General features: G+C 51.8%; 1 protein-coding gene across 1 annotated transcript in view; it reads left to right on the top strand.

Moving 5' to 3' along the window:
* The first annotated feature begins 345 nt into the window (after positions 1 to 345).
* The window catches only part of PPP1R16B (protein phosphatase 1 regulatory subunit 16B), a 43490-nt gene continuing 16864 nt past the window's right edge, over positions 346 to 26971 (top strand). Inside the window, exon 1 of the mRNA XM_084271606.1 lies at positions 346 to 607. Within this exon, the coding sequence (XP_084127732.1) occupies positions 361 to 607 (247 nt within the window). The 5' untranslated portion in view covers positions 346 to 360. The remainder of the gene's footprint in view (positions 608 to 26971) is intronic.

The raw sequence follows: 26971 nt of genomic DNA on the forward strand, positions 1-26971 counted from the left end.
GGGGAGTTGTCTGGGTGCTGTACAAGCGGGTGAAGGGTGGGATTGCACAGGCCAGCAAGACCAACCAAGCCATGAAAGCACAGTTAAGTGAGCTGCCTTTTGAGACAGTAGCTGCTGCCTGTCACGTTTTCCAGCAGCCTGCTCTTAGTCCTTTGTAAGGGATGGGGAGACTTGATCCCTCACACTTTCCTCCTTCATTTCAGGTTTCCACCATATCCTCATCACACACTGCCATGGGACCCTCCCAGCTCGGCCTCGAGGTGCTGGTATAGCAGCAGGTGGCTGCAATCCAGAGGACCTGCGGTGGGACTGTCGTTTCCCGCTGAGTCATCCTTCATGCTGTCTCTCTCAGCAGAAGAGATGGATGCCCACGTGGACCTCCTGACAGAGCTGCAGCTCCTGGATAAGGTGCCCACGCTGGAGAGGCTGCGGGCAGCCCAGAAGCGGCGGGCTCAGCAGCTCAAGAAATGGGCACAGTACGAGAAGGAGATGCAGCACAAGAAGAGGAAGCATGAAAAGAAAAGAAATGCTGTTAACAGAAAGAAAGTGTCTTTTGAAGCCAGTGTTGCTCTGCTGGAGGCTTCTCTGAGGAATGACTTGGAGGAAGGTACGGCGCTTGTGTCCGCGGCTTCTTTGGTTACGTGTGAGGTCTGTGTGTAGTGCTGTGGTGTGCAGAGCGTGGGTCACATCCGTGGACTGGGCTGGCCCTGATGTGGTGTTGGTCTCTACAGCATTGCCACCTCTGATATAGCTGTGGGCACCTCATAGCACTGTGTGACACCAGCATTACCCAGGTTGACAACAGGAGCGGGCACGTGAATGCCAGTATAAGACAGGAGTTACGACCGAGGTCTAGGGAAAGGGAGGCAGCTTTCAACTCTTTCCTTTTCCCACTCACTACTCTCAGAAGGTGTGGAATGCTTCCTTGCCTTCTGGGTGTGCCTCTTCTAGTGGTTTTACAGAAGTCTGTTGCAGGGATTTACATGTCAGTGTAAATCTCTTCAGCTTCCTTGCTTGGGGGGATGGATTGAGGGTTACCTGAATGTTTTCCCTGTTCAAAACAGTGACAAGCATGGCTTCACTTAATGTTTCTTACAGAGCAGAATTCAAAATTGCCCAGAAAGTGGTTTAATTGCACCATTTCAAAGTGGATCAAAGTGCTCTGAAGGGAGGAGGAAAAAAGTCTGAAAGTCAATTGCCACGAGCCTCAGCACAGCACAGGGAGCTCTGGGGAGCCAGAGCCTGCTCATCTCCAGAGAACTCTTCTTGGAGGAGACCTGGAGGTTGCCACTCTGCCAGGCAATGGAATGATCTCCCCATTCCCTTGGAGTGGCAGGGACAAGGGAAGATGCTTAGGAAACCTGGCTGGTTGAGTTGCATCTCTGCTAGCATGTGGTGCTCTGGTTTCCAGCATCGTTTTATGAGAAGCAGCGTGTACTCATCAGGTACGTGGGTGGAAGGCAAGGACCTCATCCTGTCTTGTGAGGAATCTCCCCGAAGTCACGTCCCCATTTCCAAGAAGCCCTTTTGTGCGCTGTAGCTTGTCCTCAGGTCCTCTTTGGAAAGGGGGATGCCTGCCTGGGTGGCGTTTGCCAGGCCCTGCGGCATCTGTGGCTTTGTGACGTTTGTAGCTTCTCTCTGGAAGAGCAGCCCTGTGACATGTGCTGGAGACTGCAGCCTTTTGTCTGTTTCTTCCTCGCCTTTAAAGGCTGAAGTGTTGCTTCCAGCTCTGTGCTCTGCTGAAGCCGTGTTTTCCACTCAGAGCTGTTGCTGTCCTCCTGGAGAGCCCCGACAGCGACGCTGCAGAGACCCAACCCCAGATGGCGGGTTTATGGCTTGCATTGCCTCAAGTGCTGGTGGAGACGCAGAGGGGTACGGCTTTGGGTCCCTACCCAGCTGCCCACCTGTCAGTGACAGCTCAGGGTGAATAAAGGGCATTTCGTTGCTCTCAGTGTGGCAACAGTGCCTCTGCTCAGCGCTTGTGCTGGGGAGTGCAATGGGGCTGACGGGTCTGCGGGAGGCCGGGCCTTGCGGTGTTGCTTTGTGTCTCTGGCTCGGGGCAGTTTGGAAGGAGGGAAGCTCCTTTCACCATCTGCCTGACCTGTGCTTCCTCCTTTCATGAGACACACGAGCGGTGTTTGCATGTGTGGAGGGCAGCAAGCAGCCAGGCTGGTGTATGCACAGGCAGTGGCATTACCGTGCCGGTGTTGGAGGTCCCACATGTGGGCACAGATACTCCAGGGGTGCAGGGGCTGAGCTTTCAGCTCACCCTTTTCCTCCTGCAAGGGGAAGTCCATCGCTGAAGGTCTCTTGGTGCTATCTCTGTGCTGACCTCCTTCCCAAGGCGAGGCCAGGTAGCGGGATTTAACCTTCGGTTGCTCTTCCCAGTGCAGTGCCAGTTGTACCAGGGGTGATAAAGACCCTTCCCTGCTCAGTGGGAAACCAGCCTGCCCAGGGCAGTGTCCCCAGAGCCACTGGCACTTCCCCCTCATAACTGGAATTTGCAGATACCTCAAGTTTTTAAATTCAATTTGGTTTATGGTCAATTAATTTCAGTCCTAAAAATACTGTGTTGGGCAGGTTCTGTCCCTGCTCTGCCCCTTCTGTGCTGTGGGACCTGTCTAAACAGGGGGAGGGAGGAGGGGACGAAGTGAAACCCAGATGCCAAACTGGGACGATTCCTTATCAGGTGCCCTAGGTCACAGCGAGGGAATCTGTGGGCTTTTGGAGGTCTTGGATGGTTATTTTGGTGTATGAATCATCTTTTGTTTCCATGTGGGAGGTGGAGGGGGAGGTGAAATACAAGTGATTAAGAAGTTGAGAAGTTAGCATGAGGAAGGTTTGCGAGCTGGGGGTGCTGCCAGCACACGTCACCTCCGAGCTGCCTCCGAGCAGGTGTGCCATTCCCATCCTTTGTGACTCTTCTGTGCTTTTGTCTTCTTTTTTAACATCCTTACTCCTAAGGTGGGAGAGGAGATGGTAGTAGGCACTGTGGGATGACATCAGAGAAAGGAAAGGGGAGTTGGATTGCGAGTTGGCTCTTTGTCCAGGCAGTGTAACCTCCTGATGGTGTGGTAGGCCAAGCCTTGTGAGATGGAGTTGGTGGGTGCAGAGCCCTTCAGGGAGTATCCCCATGTCCCTGAGGAACTGGATATGCTGACTTCACTGCCCTTTGCCTGCACCTTGCCCAGGAGTAACTGGAAGAGCAGCACTCCTTTAACTCAGCTCCCGTGGGCCTGCAGGTAGCTGCAGCACCTTCCCTTGTCCCTGTTTCCTTCTGCCAGCGATGGCGCAGGCACCAGGCTGAGCCACCCCGGCGTCCTGCCTCACCCCTGACAGCTCTGGCCGTGCACACGTGGTGGCCTCAGCAGAAAGGACTTTTTTCCCATGTAAGAAATCCAAGCTTGTCCATGGCTGATGAGTCTGTGGGCAACTGGCCTGTTGCAGTGTTGCTGAAGCTCAGCCTGGTGGTGACGGCAGGAGTTCCTAGGGAGCATCGGCCCCGGTGTGGGCAGGAGCTGCGAAGGGGTGACGGCTCCTGCCTGCTCGTTCCTCTCATCTTCTGCAGCAGATCTGTCAAAATATCCCAGGTTCAACAAACAAGCTGCTATTAAAAGCTCCTTTGGATCTCTGCTGACAGAACCAGGGTAGCGAGCGTGCCACAAACACGCTGGTGGTGAGCGGACTGTCGCATTGAGGAGAAGTAGGTGATGGGCCACGACCCCAGACTTTGGTTTGGAGAGCTCAATGTCTGTAGCCATCTCCTGGGTGAGCTTTGAGGTGAGAGCTGAGCACTCCAGCTGCCAGGCTGGTCCCGCTCTGCTCTCCCTTGCGGAAGGAGCCAGGAAGGACGTGCTGCGGGAGGGCATCGCACACAGCCACTGCTTTAAGTGGGAATGTGTCCAAGCCCTTGCCCAGCTCTAGACACGATCTGGATTAGTTGTAGTGGGGATGGAACCAAGGGGAGGACACTCAGCCCATCAGCACTTACAGGGAGCAGTAGTGTTGTGTGTACAGTGTCTCGACTGCTCTGGTGGCTGCGAAGCTGAGTTGCTTTGTAATGCAGGAAGGTGATGGTTGGTAAGCTGCCCAGCTCAGTGCAAGGAAAGCTGCAGCCCTTCGAGGGCATCCTGCAGGGTGATGGATCAAAACCACGGGGAGGAGGCTGGTCCTGCCATTCCTGTTGGGCACCTCACCCCTGAAAGCATCCCAGGCTGCCACAGGGCTGTCGTGTCCAGGTCTTTCTACATCACTGAGCTCCTATAAAAGCAGCCCCAGAGCATGGGGAGAGGAGCTGGTGTTCTGTAAATTGAATAAAGAGCTCCCAGAGGTGGGTGAAGTGGCTGCCTGTACAGACCCGTGGTGGTTGCTGCCTGCAGCCCCTTTGTGCACCTGGCCTGTTAGCAGAGGCGCCCCCGCTTGAACGGCAGGAGCTGGAGGGGTTGGCATTAGCAGGGGGATGAGCTGTGTTACCTTCAGCAAACCAAGAGAGGAATAAAGCCTGCCAAGGACTGGTTCACCTTCCAGCAGGGCTGGAGGTGCCCTGGTTTCTCCTGCTCTCGGGTAAGAGCTGCCTCCCCACGGGTACCCTCTGCCAGCCCCCACCATCCTTCCCTGTCCGTGGGTCTGTGAGGCACAGTCCTTCAGCTCCCACCTCCTGGCACTTAGTCCTGCAAACCAAACTTTATCAGAGGCAGAGTGTCACATAAGCCATCGTTTCTGCAGGAGTTTAACCATGCAGATCCACACAAGGAGCCAGAAAGGTGGGTGACAGCTCAGGTTTGATGACCTTGGCACCCAGCAACGGCTCCCATGAGCAGAGTGGAGGGCACAAGCTTGGGGCTTGCTGGGTCCAGTGTGCAGAAGATTTCCCCACGCAGGGTTCAGGCACTGCACAGCTTATTCATATAAATACATCCCCCAGCCCTTAAACCCCTACAAATGTGGGGTCTTGACAATGGTGGTAAAACCTTTTAGGAGCCGTCCCCAGGCAGGTCCCACCGCCCTCCCTTTGCAACTTTCTGGAGCAAACCCAACCTTGTCATTTGCAAAGGCACTTTAAAAAGAGGCCCTAATTAGTGTCTATAAATTGCTTTCGTTAACCTTTCCAAGTTGATGTGATCTGTTCCCTTGTTACTAAAAACCTTTTATGAGGTGCCTTAATTTCCCACCTATGTTATTAGTCTCCTGAAGCCTTTATGTGGGGTTCCTGTGTCCGTGTCTATAAGTGAGTACATTTTTATCTGCCTGAGAAGGTTTTTCTCCTGGGTTTTGTGCCCTTTGAAGAGCTCTGAGAGAAAAAAAAAATGATAAAAGCAACCCCAAATTGCCAGCAGTCTGAGCGTGTTTGGGGAATGACTGGAGTTGGAAATGAGAAGTGTCTGCTCAATAGGAAAGGCAGGTTTTGAGTTTTGAACTCCCTAGGTGTGGAAATGAAAGCCATCCTCTTTGGAAAGCCGTGTGTGAGAGCTCTTGGCAGTGCTGGATTTTGTTAATTTAGTTAATGGGGGTCGGTGTGTCTCTTCCAAAAGCAGGTTCACACGTTTGGCCACATGGATCCTGGATGCGATGCCAAGGCGGGTGCCTCGCACGTGGCACCGAAGTGGATGGCACCTGGGGCACAAGCAGTATTGAATATGCAGCTTTCTCTGTGTCCCAACAAGTAAATAATCTCTTTTTCTGACCTCTGGGGAGGCTCAAACAGGGGGAGAGATTATTTTCCTTTCCATAAGAGCTTGAAATGCCAACTTGTCTGTTTGGAAATGAATGCTAAAAGTCCATCCTGGGTTTTCCTGGGATGAGCCCCTCTCCCTCCCCAAACTGGAGTCAGTTTAAACGTTTTGTTTCAAACCCTTTTCTTGAAAGATAAAAAAAAAAAGGTTGATCAGAAATACTATGTAATTTTTTTAAATGACACAGTGAGACATTTCAGAAGGTGTTTTAGAAAACGTGATGCCAGCTGTTGTAGAAGAGCTTTGGTTTCAGTGGTCAGGCCTCTTCCTGATCCCTTTCAGAAGGACCCAGGGTATCTGCTCTTAGGCTGCTGGCTGTTGCTGAGCATCGCTGCTTGCTGTTTCAAGATGTGTTAGTTGGGAAATGGACTCTTTCCATACCAAATTCTTCAGCTTTTGAGTATCTCGGGCTGCAGCACAATCAGTGTCCCTGCTGTGTGCTGAGCAATTGCTGTTCTTACTTAAAAGAGGAACAGAAAACATGCCCATAAATGCTCTCTGACTTATCCTCACTAAGAAATGGTGATGGACGGATCCTGAATGGAATTTTAAATTTTTTTTGGATCCAAATTGAAACACACACCACCACCCCCTCCCCCAGCATGCCACTCACAGACCTGGCAGCTCACCCCTACCTCTGGGCAACAACTTTCCACTTGTACCTTGTTTTGGCTCAGCTTACGTGATGGAAATGGGTTGGCTTCACATCATTTCCATGGCTGGACTTTACTCTGTGTGTTGGCTTCTGCCATTTCTGACCCCACTGAATGTAATTCTTATGCATCCTGTAATAGTATTGCAAGATAACCTGTAAACATTAGATTGAATCTACTTGCCCCTCCAGTAATGGAGAATCCCAGTTTGGACTCAGGGTGTTTTAAATCTAACAGGGATTGGCCAGTGCTGGATTTGATTTTCTTTCTAGAAGTAGCTTAAATCACTTAATCAGCTTCTGCACATTGGCTACAGTGTGTTTTGGAGGGGAAGGCTCATAACCAGGGTCTCTTTGGTTGCATGTACCCCTCAGTGCAAAGGTTGCATGTACCCCTCAGTGCAAACTGGGTGTTTATTAGTATTGTTGTCAGTTGATTCTTCCTGCAACTGTAAGGAGTGCTCCCTTCTGGGAGGAGGTCTGGGCAGTGGGGAGTAGAGGCTGGGGCTCTCAGGGCTGTGCTCGCAAGGGGCGGTCGGTAGGATATGTAAGGTCACCATCTGCTCTGCAAGCCCTGCCCGGCCAAATCACAGCAGGTAGGGCTCAGGATGCAGTGCTGCCTTCACCAGCAACGTCAGGACTTGTGTCAACCGAAGGCAGATTACTGATGGAGCCTTCATGCAGCCAGGAGCTTGGGGATGCTGGGGTTTGCCTTTCCCCGCTCTCTGGTGGCTGCGCTGCTCCCAGTGCCGCGGAGGCAGCATCCGCTGGCAGCTGCTTTTCAGTTATCTGTAGGCTGCCAAGTGTTGAAGCCAGAACTTCCCAGTCTGAGCCTGGTAATATCTGCTGATACATCGCTGTCTTTTTGTAGCCAGCAACTTCCCAGCTTGGTTTTCCTTGTGGTTTTCCCAGGGAGGGGGGAATCACTGCCTGCTGTCTGCACGGAGGGGACCGAGGCATGGGGAGTGCACTGGCAGTCGTGGGTAAGGGTTGGAGTGAGCTCTGAAAGCAGCATGCCTGGCTGCCAGCTTGGTGGGACAATGGCATGGAAGGGCTGATGCTGCAGCCCAGCCTGCTCCTCTTTCCAGGGGTCTGTGATGTGGGGTTTGTATCTCTGGCTGCCTTCCAGGTGAGTGCTGTTTCCTACGCTCCCATTAACCGTGTGTTTTGTCCCAGAAACCAGAGAACATGAGTAGCAGCTCAGTTTGGGTCCCCTTGGCATCTTCTGGGTACCAAGCAGCTGCAACTCAGAGTGAAATGGTGTCTGTCTTCTCACCTTGGCCATGACCTCCGATAGCCAGGGCTCTGCCTTGGTGCAGTGTTGTGGTACCTAATCCAGTCCTACCTGGCATTAGCCTGGATGCTGCTGAGAGCTCACTGGTACCTGGAGATTTGCATCATCATTGTGTTTTCATCTGTAGTTTGGGAAAAAAAAACAACCCACCAAACCCCTCAAAAATCAAACAAAAAAAGCACAACAAAAAACCCCTCAACCCAAAAATATTCTCCTATCAGGTGCAGGTTAGTGGAGAAATCAATATTTCTTCTGAGGTGAAGCCTTCTTGCCTGGCTAAACATGGTGTGGCTGCTTTACCCTGACACAGTTGACAGCGTGGTGCTTGGATATAGTTTCTGGACAGGAGGAACTTGGCTGTAAGCTGTGACCTCAGGCTCTGCTTTCTGCCCCTTCTCCTGCTCAAGGAGAACTTGAAAAGTGGATTAAATCTATTTATTTATTTTTTTCCAGATTTAAATTCCTGCCCTTCTGGATTCAGGCCAGCTCAGCTGGTGTAGATTTCTTCCTCCTAGAATCATGGAAAATAGAGGTTGAGAGGGCCTCAGCAGGTCATGTAATCCTCCTCCTGCCTCAAGGCAGGATCAACTGTATCTAAAATGCTTGCTAATGAGGTTGGAGTTAGGTATCTTAGTGTATTTATAGGCATCTCCACCACATGAGAGAAGATACCTGTGCAAGCAGCTCTGCTTCTCATTCCCTTCTGCCTGTTTTTCCCCTCTTGCTTCTATTTGTCCCCTGTTATTTTGCTCCTCATCCCATCCACACGCCTCTTGCCTCTGAGTTTTCCTACTTGGGTGAAGAATGCTCCGATTCTCTCCGTAGTAGCAGTTGCTATGGCAGCTGGTTCAGGCAGTGCCTTACAACCTAGAGCAGAGCTGCTTCCACGTACGCTTGCGCGGCTTAGGGGTTTTTTTTTCCCTCTGGAGCCTGGCCAGGCCTTGGGGAAACCTTATCACCCACTGCCAATGTCGTGACAAAAAAACAACAGCAGCAGCAACAAATAAATCAGATTCTGGCACAAAGTGTTCAAGCTGGCTCCAAAGCCTTGCCTACCCGCTACCCCCTCACCTAAAGGATGTGAAATAGGCCAGGAAATGAACTGTTTAATTCTGTCTGCTGATGCCTTTGTAATCAAGAGCCAAGATGCAATCAAGCACCCTGCACTCCTTTTAATTCGGGGAACAAGAGCCCATGTGCAGCTACTAGGGAGCGGATGCAGTTTCCACTCAGGTCCCGGCAATTTGCAACTGCTTGTTGTGGAATTTTGCTGCTGGATTCCCTGGATAGCACCAGGCAGACTGGCTCTAAATGCTGCCCGTGTAGGAAACTGGCTTTAGCTGCTCTGTGGTGTTTCTCATGCATTCTGGATGCATTTTGTAACAGTTTGCAGCATCTGTCAGTTTGGCTGAGGATTTGGAGCTGGATTCCCTTTTTCTGGGTGGTCTCGTCTGCTCTGCTGGGCTTTGCTTCTGAAGAGGCACAGGGCAGTGCTCCCTGGCTCGAGGGGAAGAGCACAGGGATCTGAATTGGTGCAGGAAACTTCCAAGGTCTCACTTCTGTTTGCTGTGTGTGCCTTTACCTGGGCTGACAAGAGAGATCCAATTAGGAAGCCAAAGAAAAGGGAACCCCCACCCTTTCCCCAGCCAACCACCAAATGAGAAACCCCAGGGGTTTTCCTGGTGGTTTGGTTTGGGTTGGGTTTTTTCCTTCCTCCAAAGGACTACTGCCATGGGCTCAGCTCTAGAAGGGGATTCCAGAGCAGGCACTGTCCTGGAAGCCACCCTCACCCCATCCTCACTGGGTGCACCAGCCCGGTTTTAACCCAGGATGGCTTCCCTTGTAGAGTGGTTGTCTGCACCCGGGTTGTATTTTGTCCAACGTTACACCTGTCTGGAAACATCTACAGTTTGAGTGGGCAGGGGAAATTCTGGCACCTCCAAACCATTTCCACCCCAGTCTGATTTAGAGCAGCAAGGGGTTAGAGGTCTGATACTTGTGTGGTTCTGGTTGGAATGATAAAGCTTGACTGGGTGGGTCCTGGGGGCTTGGTGTATTCAAAGGCTTTCAGATTGCCCACTCTGAAGGATCCTTTGTGTCAAAACTGGCTACTTAAATCAAAATCTTACTAGCAGAATGTTCTTGAATGAATATTTGACATCCTTGTGCAGCAGCAAAGCAGCTCTCCTATGCCGATGTCTGTGGTCTTTACGGCTAAAGAGAAGTCCACCTCCATTCCCAGCCTCCTGGAGAGGGGAAGGAGCAAGGTCTCCTACAGGAGATGGGACAAGGGGCAATGGGCTCAAGCTGCCCCAGGGCAGGGTCAGAGCAGATGGGAGGGAAAAATTCTTCCCTGGCAGAGTTGTGGGGCTGTGGCACAGGCTGCCCAGGGAGGGGCTGAGTCCCCACCCCTGGGTGTGTTTAACAGAGGGGAGATGAGGTGCTCAGGGATCTGGGTCAGCACAGGACAGGGACGGTTGGACTCGATGGGCTTAAAGGGCTTTTCCAACCTGGTGATTCTGTGAAGGACAATCATTTTACTCACATGGAGAGATGAGCACATTCTGCATGTCTGCCAATGTGGGCTTGGTTCTCAGGTGTTGTCAGTGGAGACAGGTGCTGTGATTAACCCCCTTGAGGGTCCATCAGGTCTACAGAGACCTTGGAAACCTGGGGCTGGCAGACACGCGGCGCTCCTGCAGAGAACCATCATCAACCTACTTTGCCACTCAGACTTTTCCGTGACTCTCAAACTTTTCAGACCTGGTTTATTTTTTCACTTTAGATCCTGTCTTTAATTAGCAAGGCCAGAGCAGGGTTTGTTGGGAACTTAAATGGGACTCTTCTATTTTTTATTTTAATCAGAATTTCGGTTTGGTAGCCTGAAATAGGAGGCATAAGGGAGAGCCGGGGCTCCAGCGAAGGAGGACGGTCCCCGTGGATCTGCAGTGGCATCCTCCTGGCTGGCTGGCAGTTGATGGCAGGGTTTTCTTTCCTCCTCAAGTTGATGCTGTCTAAACAATAACCCAAGTCCTGAATGTGATATGAAGCTCTGAAGCTCTGGTCTAGGCTGGTACCAGTCAACTTCCAAGCTGCTGCTGGATGCTGTGCCAGAAACACACCGTATCTGGGTTGGTAGGTGACAGCAGGTCACGGGGAGGTGCTGGCAGTCCATTGTGCTTTTATTAGAAGGGCCCAGTGAGTTTGAAATTTCATCTTAAAGGGCATCTAAGCAGGATTCCCTGTGTGCTTTCATGGGAAATTCGTTCTCCCATAACTCAAATCGTGCCGTTGTGAAATAGCTAGGAACAAGCTGCTGCTTTGCCCCCTGACCCAAATGATTCTCATCCCTGGCAATTTTCCAGCACTCTTCAGAGCAAGGCAAGCCATCGCCTGAGGACTGGTCAGCACTGATTCTGTAGCAGGGATACAAGATTCTGGCCATCGTTGTGCTTGGTGCTCTGAGATTTCCCTTGTCTTTAGTCACAGGAGCGTTTGCAGTGTGGATCTGCCTGGTTGTCCTGAGGGGAGCAAAAGAACAGGAACTGTTTCTTGCTTCACTTACCTTCAGAGGCTTGTCTCCTAGCTGAAGGGCAGCGTTTGCTGCCTGATTTCCTCCTGTGATGTGGGAGTGACAGCTTGGATTGCAGTCAGAGGCGGCAGGACCCGTCCCCAGAGCAGCGCAGGGGTGACGGGACAGGTCTGGCCATCTGGCCTCGCCTGGTCCTCATGTTGGGGCTGAAAGCTTCCCAAAACACGTTGCCCATTCAGCCTTCCTGGACCAGGCTCCAACAGGAGAACATTCAGCTGCTGTTCGCTGGGGGCCTCTTGTGAATCCCTGAGGATTCTGGCACAGGTCTCTGAAGATGTTTGGGTGTTGAAGCCGGGTTGGTGTGGTCACCTGGTGTGTTTGTGTTCCGTAAGAATACAGGGCTTCTGGGAATGCAGCTCCTTTCCACTGGATGCTTGCATAAAGACCTCCCAGTTGAGCACTCCTACCCCAGGGTATGAAGATAGACTGATGTGGCACTTTGTCCTCCTCAGGTATTGCTGCCATCGGCACAAGGAGTTCCCCACAGCAGTGGAAACATCTCATCTCTCTGCTGTGGGGAGGAGTGGTTGCCAGTGGCGGCTGCTACCCACTTCTGGAAACAACCCTGGTGTCATGGGTTCCCCACCCTCCTCTTTCCCTTCCCACAGGAAGAGGCTGTGGGTTTTCCAGCCTTGGAACAGGAAGGAAACAGGGGTTGTGCTTGCTACCTGCTGAGCTGCTCTATTTAAAGCTCTTTGCAACATGGTGCTTATCACTGTGGTGTCTTGCTTGCTGGCTGTCCTGTCCTTGCTGAAAGAGCTCTCCCATGGCACATCAGGTGTGGAGGTCCCGAGATGCCACAGCTGGGATGCTGGGGAATGTTTCAAAACCTGGCAGGCTGGTTTGATGGGTTAAAACCCTAGCATTGGTTGCTGTGTAACTGGGAGATGAAAGTCACAGCCTGTCACCCCCAGACCGTGGAGTCTTGGGGTCTAAGGGCAAGGGAAGGATGTTTATTCACACTGCATCAGGCAAAGTTTTGTCCCAAAGCAGCTTCTGTCCTGTTCCAAAGCAGTTCCTGTCTCTAATGACATCCAACTCAGCATCCAGCATCTTGGGCGGTGTCAGATGGTGTCTGAGCTGTGTGTGAACGTGGAGGTTTGGTGAGACTCACACAAAGCCTTGGCCGCTTTTACTCTCTCTCACTACAATAGGAGAGGATGCTGGGCACTGAGCATTGTGCTGCACACAGCCCTTTGCTCTTATTGGGAGGTCTGAATTCTCCAGAGCTGTGGTGGAAGCCTGCAGCACGCAGACCTGCTGGCTGGGAAGCCAAGGCCACCTTCCCACTGTGTGCAGGGAGCTGCAGAGCAGGAGAACCAGGAGTCCCTCACATGATGGGGCCTTCACGTGCGTGTCTGTGCTGCTGCCATGTATAGGAGGGTGTCACTGCTGCCTGGGGGGCCCTTTGTGTCACCGTTACAGCTCTGAGGCTGTTAGCAAAGGTGAGCAGGGGGACAGAGCTGTGACTGGGTTTGCTGGTGTCGGTGCTTGTGGGGTAGGTGAGGAGAAGGCTGGAGGTCTCCTTGGCAGAGCAGGATGCACATGATGCAGGAGCGAAGCGAGTGGTGCAGCCTGGCTCTGGGACAGCCTCCTGGGGTGACAAAAACCTCATCAGACTTGGCACAATCTGTGGTGCACGGAGTGACCCTGCAAAATGCTGGCTTGTGGGCTTAGGCATTTAACTTGGTGTTTGCTGTGGAAAGAGAACATGTACCTGTGCCAGTGCATGCCCTGGGATGAGGACAGTGCTGGAAAGCAGCAGGACTGGGAACCAGGCAGGGCAGCCTTCTTGGAGACTTTTGGGGGACCCATCTGCACTTTAACTGCCCTTGGGGAGTGGGTCATTCCCATGGGGTTTGGGGAGAGTAGGTGCATGAGGGGCTCCGTGGAGCTCTTTACCAGCCTGGGCACATCGTGCTGTGAAGGTGCTCGCACTGGCTGGCCCCCATGTTCATCCCATGACTGTGTGTGTAGCAGTTAACAAGGACCTGGTGTAGCAGGAGCCCAGGTACCCAGCGAGTCACCGCGTGGCCACGTTTATCCAAACTTATCCCCTTCTAAGCCGTGGTGGCAGCTGTGCAAGGCAGGGAGCTAATCTTGCGGGGGAGAGGATTTGCTAGAGGAGATGATGGCTCCCCGGTGCCCTGGCAGCGCCAGTGCTCAGGCAGGTACTGGGAGTTGCCCTGAGCTTCCCTGGGGAAGGCAGGCACGGTGCCCCTGGGGTGTGGGTGCATCACCTTCCCATGGGATACAGCACTGGGAGCATCCCTGGGGAGAGCACCGAGTCCAAATGCTGGCGTGTATCAGGGACCCTGTAACCACAGTGGCACTTGTCCTCAGAGTGGAATGCCTGGGGACCCCCAAATCCTGCCTGCGTGGCCCTTCCCACTGGCTGAAATGGGCTGAGCCAGGAGCCTTGGTCTGGCAACGTGGCTTCAGCCTGCCCACGGTCAGGACATTCTGCTGGGTGCAGGGAGAACAGCAGTGCCAGCAGGCAGTGAGCAGCACTTACTCTATTTAATTAGACGTCAGGGGGGGTGTTTATGGCCTTTTTTGGACAGCTGCTCAAGTGGGAAGGGAAGCTGGGGGAGAGAAGCTGTCCTTATTTAAAAGGGTCTGCCTTTAGCCCATGAATCTGGGCCAGATCCTCTGGCAGCTTTGTGCGACCCTGGGAAGGAAAGCAACCATAAATGTCACTCTGTAGCTGTCCTGCTTTGCTCGATGAATCTGGATCAGTGGCTCTCTCCCTCCTAATCAGGTTTGTTTCCTTTTGGTCTACTCCTGGTAGGGGAAACCTGAGTTGATTGAGCTGGTTCCCATCCGTTTTCCTTTCACCTGATGGCTCTTCCCACAAGACTATCTCAGCTCCACCCTCATTGCTGCTGAGGTGTCTGGTGCTGTAGCAGGTGATGCTCTAGCATATAACTTTGTAAATCTTTGCTGGTACTTGCTGGGAATGTTTCTGTGAGATGTTTTGTTTCAGTTTGGGGCAGATTAGTTTTAAATTGGCAAATGTGCTAGATTTAAGGACAACACAATTGCTCCTAGCTGTCAGAAAGAAAACACTAATTATCAATCATGTTTTGTTGAGCCTCTGTTGAACTGATTTGCTGTAGAAAACATCATTTTCTTGTACTCTGTCTTGAGGGAATCGGATTTTAGTGAGTTTTGCTCTCTCCATAACAATGGGGTATGCTAGAGCATCAAAGAGAGGAAAAATCAGCTCAGGTTTAAAATCTGTGACACCCTGGCATTTACATCACCGGGTTTTAGGAGCATAAACCCATGATCTGTGCTGGTGGGCCACAAAATCATTGCAGAGGCATGTTTCTTCTCACTTCCCCCTGTAAACCCTGCCCAGGTGTGTGACTTACAGCACCTTCCGAGGCGCAGTGGGGTTTGGTGAGTGCAGTGCCGTGTTTGTTTGCTGTGAATCAGCCTGGTTTGGCAAATGAGCCTGGAGTTGTTGTGAGAAAGGGTAAGAATAGCTGGGAGAGATGTCACTGTTCCTGCCTCACGATGGGGCTCGCCCGCGGCGCCGCGCTGCCCGTGACGCCGAGCGATGGCAAGGCACTGGCTTCTGCTGGAGTCACCCTGGGTTTGCTAAACTGCTGGTACCTTTGTGAAGTAAATCAGGTTTCTTCAGTGAGTTATTCTCCACTGTGTCATGTTTGATATCTAAAACGTGTTTTGCTGTGGTCCTGTTGGCTTCAACGTGCTGGAAGTGGCTGCTTGGGAAGAGGCGCCTTCCGAAGCGGCTCACAGGGCATCTTCCTGACTCCAGGCAGGGGTGAGCAGTTGTGCTCAAGTCTGTCTTCATGTGGGAAGGGAGTGTTATCTGTGAGGAGATATGGTACCCTGTGAGATATGGACACCTGGGAGCTGATCTGCAGATGGTGGCCAAGGAGGACCACCAGTGGGTCAGCGTAGCCTGGCCCGTGTCCCTCACTGCTGGCTTCGTCCTGGGGGATGGGCTTCATCAACTTCATCATTTCTCCTTTGGAAATATCAGGAAGGAAGGGATTGTCAGCCAAGGAGCCAATGAAACTGGGATAAACCTTGTCATCCAAATTTAGTCCCCTCTCTGAAGAAACTCCTTGATTTAAACGCTCTGGGTGGAGGAAGAAGGGACCAGGTGGTTGCAAAGCATCCTGAAACTGCTGACAGCCTAAGGACCTCTTTATAACAAACAGCTCCTGCTTCTCCTGCAGCTCCTAGAAGGACCTATTTTTGATGCTCTTGGATTTCTCTTGCAGAGTAAAAATCCAAGGGAGCATTTGTGTATCTTGCCCAGCTGCTCTGGAGCTCAGGTCTGCCCGAATTCCTGTCTGATGGGGGTTTTGGTAACTGATGCTGCTGGTGCTGGAGTGGAGGAGGTGGCTTTGCTCCCTTCCCGTGGTGGCTCTGCAGATCACAGCTGCAGTGGGGATGGCCTTGCCTGGGCCTTGCCTGTGCGTGCTGAGTGCTCATCTCTGCTTCTGAGGCTGTTTTAGTTACAAGAAGCCCCTGGTGTGTGGCTGCTCCTTTGTAATCTCCTGGAGGCTGTTGTACGTTACAGCACAGAACACCTCAAGCCGATCTGGCTTCATAGGTCTGTCTAGATCCAGGCCTGGAGGTTGGTGGCCCTGCCTGTGGCAGGGGGGTTGGAGCTCTATGATCCTTGGGGTCCCTTCCAACCCAGACCATGCTATGATTCTATGATTCTAGAGAAACAGCCCCCTCAAGGAGCTGCCATGCTGGGAGAGAAGGCTTCAGCAGGGAAGAGGTTAATGGGGCCTGCCCCGAAAACTATCCATGCCTCATGCCAATCCTGATTGTCATCTTGCTCCTTTTAGCCCCCGCAGTTGTTCTGTCCCCAGAGGTCTGTGTGTGGCCATTTGATCTGAGAGGGAGGCGTGCTTGCTGGGGAACTGTCCCTTGCCTCAGTGCTCCTCGGGCCCTGTGAGGGGGCAGATGCTGCTGCACCATCGTTGGTCCTTCAGCTGAAGGTGCTTGGTGATGCATGGAGACCTTGGTCAGCACGACACGCTCAGGCCCCTAGTTACAGGCCACACAGATCATACTTGTGCAACCTCTTTCAGCTCATGTGGCCAGTGATCCCCTTCTTCCCAGGTGGGCCATGGCTGTGCCAGCTGGAGGAAAGGTGATGGTCCTGTGGGGGATGGAGCCAAGGGAGCAGTTAGAGCTGGAGGAGCTGGTGGGACAATTGTGCAGCCCTCTTGTGCTGCTTTCCAAAGGGGAACGTAGCAAGGATTTGGTTCAGGGTTTGTAGGTCAGGTTTCCATTATGCAACTGTGCTGGTTGCACCCGCTCGTGTGAGACCCAGACCTTGTTAGATGTTCCTGGTCTGGTGGGCTCCTTTCCCTGGGAATTATTCTTTATGTACAGAAACAAGGGGGATTTCTCTGTTGTAGCACTGACCAGGGTGGGAGCGGAGGCTTTGGGTGGGATTTGCTTCAGTCTGTGACATGTGGGAAACATCTCAGAAGCATTTATTACAGAAATCAATGTATCTGAGACTGTTTGACCCTAAGAGATAGGGTCAAAACCAGTGGAGGCAGGGGTCTTACCATCACAGATGTAGTAATGAGGTCAGATCTCCCTTATCTCCTACAATGGGTATGAATGTCCTTGGCACAAGTCGCACTGAGCGTGTGGGTCTCTGCCCATGTTGGAAGGACAAGGCTGCTTGTGTGAGGAAGGCTACACTTTGTTGTAGCGAGTGAGAGTGCAACCCTCCTGTGTCACTTCACAGGGGATAAAATGGTCTGTGGTGTCTCCAGGAAGCAGAGCACCTCAATGCCTGTCCTCACAATGGTTTGTAAGGGCCCTGTAACCCAGGCTAGCAGCCCTGCTCCCGTTCTTGAAGGACTTGATCTCAAAAAAGAGGCTAAGAAACTATGGGCCTCTTCTACTGGACACTGGTCATCAGAAAAATACATGTCATTTCATGAGAAGCTGCTGAAGTTGCTCAGTTATACTTGGAATCATAGAATCACCTTAGCTGGAAGAGACCCTTAAGATGATTGAGTCCAACCACAGCCCAACCCTGACTACTCCACCTCTAGACCATGTCCTTCAGCACTTCATCCACACACCTTTTAAACCCCTTCAGGGACAGTGACCCCACCACCCTCCTGGGCAGCCTGTCCCAAAACCTGACAGCCCATTCAGTACAGAAATTCTTCTGACATCTGACCCAAATCTCCCTGGGGCAATTTTAAGCTGTTCACTTTCATCCTAGTGCTTGTTACCTGAGAGAAGAGACCAACCCTGACATCTCTGCAACCACCCTGCAGGTATCTGTAGAGAGCAATGAGGTCTCCCCTCAGCTTCCTTTTCTCAAGACTACAAAGCCCCAGCTCCCTCAGCTGCTCCTCACAGGACTTGTGCTCCAGACCCTTCACCAGCTTTGTCACCCTTTTCTGGATGAGCTCCAGCATCTCAATGTCCTTCCTGTAGTGAGGGGCCCAGAACTGGACACAGCACTCGAGGTGTGGCCTCACCAGAGCTGAGTAGTGCTGGAGATACCAAATTTTGGGTTCAGTACTAGGGCAAAAAAATTGGGGGGTGCTGGATCCAGATGGTGCACAGGACTCACGTCTGCCCAGTGCCACGCACAAGCCTCCAACCCACTCCTGGTTCCCTGTGCTGTCACTGGCATCCACCTCTGCAGCCTCTAATTAGCGCTGTCAGCAGAGCCATGTAAGCAGCCACTTAAGCATTAATTACTTTAATGAACTTACTAAGGTGGGTTTAGCTACTAAAGCATTTTTTTAAGTCAAAATATTAGACTGTGGAGTCGGTGGGAGATGGTGCAAAGCTCAAAGCCTGGCTTAACATCAGGGGTTAGGTAATTTAATCATGATGTCTCTTCTCCTCCACGGCACGGAAGCTGGCGTGGCCAGCAGCGTGGCAGCACTTTGCTCTCTGTCCCCATTTGCTCACGGGAGGGATGCAGTGAGTACAGGGCACCCCACTGTTCAGGCCTGGAAGATGGATGTCACCTTTCTCACCTGATGACAGCTAAAAGGTGGCCCGTGCTGCTTGGGCACTTGTAGTGGGGAAGGTGTGAGGAGAAGCTCCCTGATGTGAGGGATGTGCTGTGTGGTAAGGAAACAGGATGGGGTACAATGGTTCGTTAACAAGCCTGGGGTTGATACAGAAGTGAGCAGAGTTGGCCCCGCTGTGGAGAGGAGAATGGGCCTGCTGCTGCTAATGGCAAAACTGAACGGGGGAGTTTAATGGCTGTTAATTATTTTCAAAGCTGCAGGTTTCCTTGGGAAATGCAGGAGGCGTTGGCAAAGTGAGGCTTTGCTGTGCTGCAGCACAAGGGAGAGTAATTCCTCTCAGCTGGCTCTTGCTAACGGCATCTTGGGTTGTATCAGACACAGTGTGGCCAGCAGGACCAGGGCAGGGATTGTGCCCCTGGACTGGGCACTGGTGAGGCTGCACCTCGAGTGCTGGGTCCAGTTCTGGGCTCCTCACCATAAGAAGGACGTTGAGGTCCTGGAGCGAGTCCAGAGAAGGGCAGCCAGGCTGGGGAAGGGGCTGGAGGGCAAATCCTCTGAGGAGCAGCTGAGGGAGCTGGGGGTGTTCAGCCTGGAGAAGAGGTTGAGGGGAGACCTTATCCCCACCTACATTCACCTGCCAGGAGGGTGCAGAGAGGTGGGCGATGGTCTCTTCAGCCAGGGGACAGGAGATGGGACAAGGGGCAATGGGCTCAAGCTGCCCCAGGGCAGGGTCAGAGCAGATGGGAGGGCAAAGTTCTTCCCTGGCAGAGTTGTGGGGCTGTGGCACAGGCTGCCCAGGGAGGGGCTGAGTCCCCACCCCTGGGTGTGTTTAACAGAGGGGAGATGAGGTGCTCAGGGATCTGGGTCAGCACAGGACAGGGATGGTTGGACTCAATGGTCTCAAAGGTCTTTTCCAACCTGGTGATTCTGTAATGAGGGCATGGCAGGCCCATCACGTTGAGTTGTGATACTCATATGGAGAGTCAGACAGGGTCTTTCATCTCAGTACAGGAGACCTCTCAAAAGGATAAGGGGGAGAACTGGGATCCATTGCCCTGTCTCTGCTCACTGCTGCTGCCTGCAGCTCCTTGTCCCCAGCATCGAGGAGTTATGCCTCTAATGTTCAGAGGTGTGGTGAATGGGCTCTGGTGAATGGGATGCTTGAAATCTGTGCAAACGCTGGAGGGATTAGTATTGTTTAATTTGGTGATTTAATACATCTATTTAGTATTAATACACTTGGCATGTAAATGCAAAGCAAAATAAATTTAAAAGAAAATATGAAATCACTGTCTGTGCTGAGACTGAAGTGCTCACTGCAGAGCCAGGGTGAGCCATCCGCAGCCTGGTCTGACACGTTGAGGCAAAGCATGTTCTGGGGGAGAATTGCTGCTCTTTTGTACTTTCCATTAAGCATTCACTAATGAGGTCAGAGACCCCTAGCCTGACCCCGAAGGCTGGTAGAGCAGCCTTGTAAGGGTTGGGGGTCTTGAGCTTGCATCCTGGTGTGAGCTGTGCTGCTGGGTTTGGACCCCAGCAGGAGCATCCCTGTTCCTCTGCCACACCGTGCCCGACTTGGCAGTGTGGGAAGCGGTTTTCTCTCTCTTCCCTACTCTGATCCAAAGGGCCTTTCTGAACTCAAGTCATGTTCTGTAAATGAAAGCGTTGTAAGCTGCCTGAGATGGCTTTTGAAAGCAAAGGAGGCACTTGCTCAAAAGGAGAGCGCTGCCGACCCCGTGCACGGCTTCTTCCTCTGCCGCATCAAAGCGCAGGAAGCTCAGCAGAGGAGCTGGCAGCAAAGGCCAGCTCGGTTTGTGCTGGCATGTCTGAGGATGTGGCCAGCGTGGCTGAGGGTACCAACTGGGGCTCTTCTTTCTTCCTGAGAAGTCTCCATGACCTGTCAAACACTCAAGCTGCTTCCCCATGGACCAGCCTCCCAGCCTGGGAGCTCTCATCTTCTGCTGCTTGAGGTGGTGGGAAGCAGAAATCTAATGGAGCTTGTGGGAGAAGTTTGGGAGTGCTGTCAACTGTGTGATGGGGCAGGTGAAGTAATTATGCAGAATATATGCAAAGCACTTGATGGGTTACAGATCAGCCTGGGTTGAGTTGTTGCCCACCTGCTTATTTCAACCTAATCTCAAGGCCTTTTGTGCAGTTTCTGAGGGGTCATGGAAAGGGATTTCCAATGTTTGTCAGTGAAATTAGGAAATGGTAAGGAAATGAAGCATTTGCCTGCTGTTCTTGATGACAGGGCTTGTTTAGTTGGGTTTTTTAGCTTAGATCCTCAAGATAATGGGTTATAAATTTGGATTGCACAGCTAGCAACCTGCAGCAAATCAATGCTGTGATCTTTACTGAGCAGACTGTCCTCAGCTGGATCAAGCCCAGGGCCCGTGAGGTGGATGTTCTCCAGCTTGAGCTCCTGGCTGGGTGGACTAGTAACTGTGGAGCAGCCCTCACACAGATTTCTCATACCCCTTCTGTCAGGCCTGTCTCACTGATTATTACCATAACTGTGGGAACCCCACAGCGTTTCTGCCAAGCTCAGCTGCTGACTTCAGATTCAGCTCTTAGACGTATGAACTGGTTTCCATGCAGCACTGAGTACCTTTGCTGGTGATGTTCAGGGATCAACTCTTCTGACTTCTCTGACAGGGGTTTGGGGGGTGTCAAGGGCTGGGAGAGCAGTTCCTGTGCTTCTCTGATCTATGTGGTTACATTGAAAACCAGTTGGTGTTGTGGAGCATTGGGGTGCATGGGTGTCTTTTGGAAATGCCCTCGTTTGGGAGGTGGTGCCACAAGCATCACCTGTGCCTCCAAGCCAGGTCCCACCAAGGGCTGATGTGCATCCTGGGGTGGGACATGGTGCGGTTGCTCAGTGGCCTATGATGGCTTCAGGCTGTCATGGGATGATGCAGGGGTGGCTTTGGGATGGGAGGTGTTTGACCTGGAAAGCAAGGTGCATGGCTTGTTCATCAATACAGAGAAGTGGTTCTGGACCGTGTGATCTGTCTGTGTGTGATGGGTGCTGAAATGAGATCGAAAGAGAAGTGGTTTGAAACCTGGGGAGATCAGTGGGGTTTGATCAGCCCCGAAAACTTGCAAATCTTCTGGGACTTGGGCTTGTGAGAGGGGAGATAAAAACAGGGTTGTCCTGGCTGGGTTGCTGATGAAGATCAGGATGTCTGTCAGTTATGTGCATGGCGACCAAACGTCCACTTTGGTGATGGCCCCATTCCTGATTCACAATTAGATGAAGCACGCTGCCATGCTGCACACCCTTCAGATGACCTTGCTCCATCACCTCCTGCAACTTGCTTTCCTTGCCTGGCCCAGGTCCTTGATGTGGTCAGCAAACAGTTCTGACCCAAGCAGTGGAGACCTTCCTGAGGAGCGATACCAGAGGAGAGCTGCTGCTGAGTCATGGCTTTGGTTTCTTTTTGAAACACCCATGGACACAACTACTGAATTCTTATCACATGCAAGGTTCACCTTGGGGTCTGGCTGCCATCAAAGGTGTTAGCATTGAGATTTCAGCTGCTTTGCCCAATTCCTCTTGGTTGTGCAGCCAAGAGAAGAGTTTTCTTGTGCTTAAAGGGCAGAGCTGGGAACTGGGACACAAGGGCATGTCACAGCTGTGCCATGGACTGTCCCTGTGACCTTGGCAAAGAAACCTGAGCCTCTGGAGTCTTGGTCTGGCTGGGGCTGAGATGTCACATCTGTGGAACAAGGGACGGTGAAACCTGAGGGACAGCCCAGAGCTCGCTCTGCGAGCGGCAGCAGCGCTTTTGGAGCCCTCTGGCCGAAAGGCTCTGTTGAAATCCAGATCTCCAAATTGTGTCAAATTTACTGCTGAATAATTACAGGTTGCAAAACCAGAAGGATGAGCTGATGCTTCTCTGGTGAGGTTCAGCTTGCTGCTGAACTCCTGTGAAAGTTCTCTCTCTGCAGTGTTTGCTTTTTAAAAGGAAACCACAATCTCTTCATCTGACCCAAAAAAAAAAAGAAAGATGAAGGCTTTCTGCCCAGCCAGACATCTCCTTTCCAGGGCCCTGTTTCCAGTAAGACGTCATGCTGTTGAGCAGGGGATGTGATGGTTTAGCAGATGACACTTCTCTAATGGTGTGAGACACATCTGGGCTGGTGTGACTTGGGGTCTGGCACTGGCTCCTCGTGCTGCCGTGTCACACAGAGCTGGTTTGGGGAGGGCTGCACTGCTGAGCACGTCCTGGCACGCTGTGCTTCTGCTTGATGTAGGCATTTAGTCCTTGCCTATGCAGGCTGCAGGGGGACCTCATTGCAGCCTTCCAGTCCCTGAAGGGAGCAGAGGAACAGGGGGGGAATCAGCTTGTTAAAGGACAGAGACTGGCAGGACAAGGGGGATGGAGTGAAGCTGAAGGAGGGAAGGGTGAGATGAGAGATTAGGGGGAAGTTCTTTGCAGAGAGAGTGGTGAGGGGCTGGAACAGGCTGCCCAGAGAGGGGGTGGGTGCCCCATCCCTGGAGATGTTCAAGGCCAGGTTGGATGGGGCCCTGGACAATCTTGTGTAGATCCAGGCCTGGAGGTTGGTGTCCCTGCCTGTGGCAGGGGGTTGGAGCTCTATGATCCTTGGGGTCCCTTCCAACCCAGACCAGTCTGGGATTCTAGGATTCTACATGATTCTATGATTCTTGTTTCATGAACATGGGGATCCATGGGAGCGGACCTGAGGATGTGATTTGACCCTGCATCTCTTAAAGATCTTCATCCCTCGTGTATTTACCTGGAACTAAAGGCAGATGAAGTTGGAGGAGAAAGAAAAAGAACCTAAAACATGCTGATCATGGTCAGGGGGATGCTGCTGAGGGTGGAGAAGATACTGAAACAGCCAAAGCAGCTGGAGCTTCCATAAAGACCAGAGGAAGGATAGAGATGGACAAGAGAGAAAGGGGCTCTGAAGTAGGGTGGGCTGAGGGGCAGAGGAGGGAGGACAGCCCTGTCTACCCTGAGCTCAGCAGGCTGTTGCTGTGAGGAATCGCTCAGCAGTAACTCGTGGCAGCTTGAAAAGCAGATATGTATTTCCCCACCCCCCGCCACCAAAACCTCCTTTCTGTTACTCTAAATAGAAAGTTTCCTGTTTCATAATTGAGACTCTCAAAAACATGTGGTTCAGGTCACCATACAGCTGCTTTACTGAGGCAGTTGGGTGCCTGAAATACAAGCTGGGGCAGGGGCTGTTGACTCTGGAACCTAATAACACTTTTGAATGGCAATGTGAACTTCTCCAGCTGTATGGAGCATGTTGGGGTCATCTCTTGCCAACACTGGCAAGCTGTCTCTCCCTGGAGCTCGGGAGGTCTTGCAGGCCTGCTCCTCACGTCACCTGTTGTGCTACTGCATTCATGTAGCTGGGGAAGCTCTTCATGTACTCAGCTCCCCAAGTTTTACCTCCAGACACTGCTGCTCCCTCTTCTCCCAGCGCTCCTTGAACTGTAATTTCTGTTAAAGCCAATTAATTGTTTTGCTGTGTTTCCTTTTTGGTGCCCTGAAGGATTTCATTTCCAGGAAGCACAGTGCAGACATGCAGGCAATGACTGCTGTGTGTCTCAGGAGAGAGGGTTTGGTCCAATGCATCAACAGAAGTTTCTGAGCAGGTGTGTAAGTGGGATCCTCTGTGCTGCTTGGATCAACAGCTCTGATGTTGTGCTGTCCAGATGGTGTGTGTTGTCAGGACTTCCAAGAAGATCCTTCTGTAGGGAGAGAACTGGCAGTAGCCAGAGCAGCAGAACAGGGGGTCCTGGTTGAGCGTGTCCTGACTCTGTTGGTGTCCTTTGTCTAACTCTGCCTGAAAGGTGAAGTGAGATGTGTTGCTTGTCTGCTTGTGGCCACCAAACCTGACAGGTCATGTGTGAACTCAAGAGATGGAGGATGCAGGTTCCTTCCAACTCACTGCTTGGAGAAGGATGTGGCTGTCCCTTGTGTCTTGCTTTCCATTGGTATTACCTGCTCATGCCTCTGGCTCACATGCAGCAGGACAATTCCTTCTGCACTCTGTCAGTGCCTTCTGCTGAGCAGCATCACCAGCACTGCACTGCTCATCCCCACAGCTTCTGAGTCACCCTTGGGCAACTTGGCCTTGGTCTCCCCGATCCATATCTCCATCAGTACTCTCTAAATCCCTCCTCCAGAAGGCCTCTTAGAGAGAGAAGAGGCTCTTTGGCAGCCCAGGTGTCACTGTCGCAATGATACTGGGGAATCTGCTTTCCTGGCTCCCTGCCCACTGAAATCCTGCTGAAGGCAGCTGAGCCTGAAGGTTATATAAAACACTTAGCCCTTTTAAAGCCCATCATCTGTTTAAAAAACAGACCAAAATGACTGACTTGTTCTTTCCATAGCTGATGAGGAACAGGAAACCAAGAAAATAAACACTGACTTTAGTTTTCTTGTCTGTGTTCAGTACCTCCTATGTGGACCACTTTTACTCTGAGCAGGAGGAGAGGATGAGGATGTTTTCAAACATGGCCCAGCCTCCTGAGAAAAGCTTGTCAGGCAGCAGGATTTCTATTGTCCATATTGAAATGAATTTGGCTTTGTTTCCACCGTGTCCTTTGAGCACTGCTGGTTGCAGATGGGTAACATGCACATCCTTACTTATCAGAGTAATCCCAGGTGGATGGCAGTGGTTAAAGAAGATGCTTCAGCATTACTAGCACTAAGTGGATTATCAGAGCTTGAAGTCCTTTAGATGCAGAACAAGAAAAACATGGGATGTCGTAGGTTTGGGCACCTGGCTGGGGCCCATCCATGCAAAGACACAGCTGTAGATGCCTGTCCCCTTATAGTAGTATTCTTGGTGCTCTGGTACTACAAGGATGGATATAGGGCTCAAACCATGAAGCAAAAGCTGGTTGAAATCACCACAAAGATGGGAAGAGAGAATTGGGTCCTACATGATAAATAAATGTGGGAGTTGTGGCCAGCTCCCACTTGCTGTCAGAATAAAACCTGTGTATGGACTGAGCTCTTCCAGGCTCTGCAGGGAGCACCCACCACATGAAGTGGGCTCTCTGGGGTGAAGGAGGGGGGTGCCCTGTTAAGCAAGAAGCATCAAGATGGGAAATAGATTTTTTCCTTGAGAAGTGAGTGCATCCCCATGGCACGTCCCTGCCCGTGGGAAGGTGGCACAAAGCAGATGGGGCTCTGCTGGCCTTTCTCCAAGCTTCCCACGTTTTGTGGGTATATCAGAAGGGGAATGTGTGTGCCCAGCTATAAACTAGGTGGGAAGTGTCTCAGCAGGCTTTGAGGCTCAGTGTTCAGTGGGGTGCCTCAGCTGCTAGCTCAGCAGGCAAACTGGGCTGTATTTGGGTTTAGGTGTTCCAAATGTCTGAACTGCCTGAGTGGGGGGGGGGGGGGGGGGGGTGTTTTCTGTGGGATTCTTCATCTTTCAGAAGGCTTTCACAGAGTGTATCAGTGGACCAGGTAGAGCCAAGAAAAGTTCAGAGGGAACTATTAGGAATGTTAGGATGGTTCCCTGGACAAGGAAAGCCCTGAGCCCCAGGGTCAGAGGGGCTGCTTGTGGGCTCCATGGGGAGGTTTCAGGCCAGGTATGTCTTTGAGTCCTGGCTCCTTGGGTTTGGGAGCTACTGCTGGACATTTGGCATGTCTGGATGTAAAGGCAGGTAGAGCCTATTGATGTCCATAGGGAGCTATTAGTAGCTTTAGGATGGTTCCCCGGACAAGGAAAGCCCTGAGCCCCAGGATGCCAGGGGCTGCTTGTGGGCTCCATGGGGAGGTTTCAGGCCAGGTATGTCTTTCAGTCCTGGCTCCTTTGGTTTGGGAGCCACTGCTGGATATTTAGCATGGTTGAATGTGAAGGCAGGTAGGGCTGAGAAAAGTCCATAGGGAACTATTAGTCGCAGCGTGCTGGGGTGGGAAGCTGGATGCTTTGCTGGCAGAGCACTCACAGCTTCAGTGTGGTTTTCCTGGGTAATGTTTCTCCTGGGTAATAAATATCCCTACAAAACCACAGTGGTGAAGGTGCAGCTTTGAAGTAGCTGAGCTTATCCACTGGCCCATGCCTGGCAGGCTGGGATCAGTCCTTCCAGACCTTTGCCAACACATCTATGTGGCACAGACACCACCAGCATCTCCCCGTGTGGCTGCTGGGAAGAGGCTCTTCTGCCACACTGGGGTTTTGCCTAAAGATACACCTGGGTGGCGGTGACTTCTAGCAGGGTGTAAAAGTGTGCCTCTTAATCCAACACCTCTTTGCTTTATTCAGTGAAATGGGGTACAAACCCACCAAAACTATTCTTCTGCCATAGAGACCTCTGTGTGATAGGAGCTCTAAGAGGTGGCCTGAGAACCAAGGGATGAACTAGAGCAGCTTAAAACTATTCAAAAAGAAATTGTGGAGTGCAGAGGCTGAAGATAAACCTGTTTTTATCAAAACAAATGGCTTGTGTGAGCGAGAGAACTCTGAGCACACAGATACACCTCCTGCCAGTACAGACAGTTTGCCATCCTGTGTTTTGGGGAGGAATCAGGACATCCTTTCAGAAGGGTGTTTGGGTTGGGCAGAGGGTTTCACCCCCTGGTAACTGTATCAGTTTCAGTTGGCTTTTTCTCTTATGAGTTATTAATACCTGAGGTATGCAAAAGCTGGGTATAGATGGGGGTGTAACAGTATCCAGGATTTTATGGTGCA

The sequence above is a fragment of the Gallinula chloropus genome, assembly GCF_964237585.1.
Source record: "Gallinula chloropus genome assembly, chromosome: 16".
Taxonomy (NCBI): domain Eukaryota; kingdom Metazoa; phylum Chordata; class Aves; order Gruiformes; family Rallidae; genus Gallinula; species Gallinula chloropus.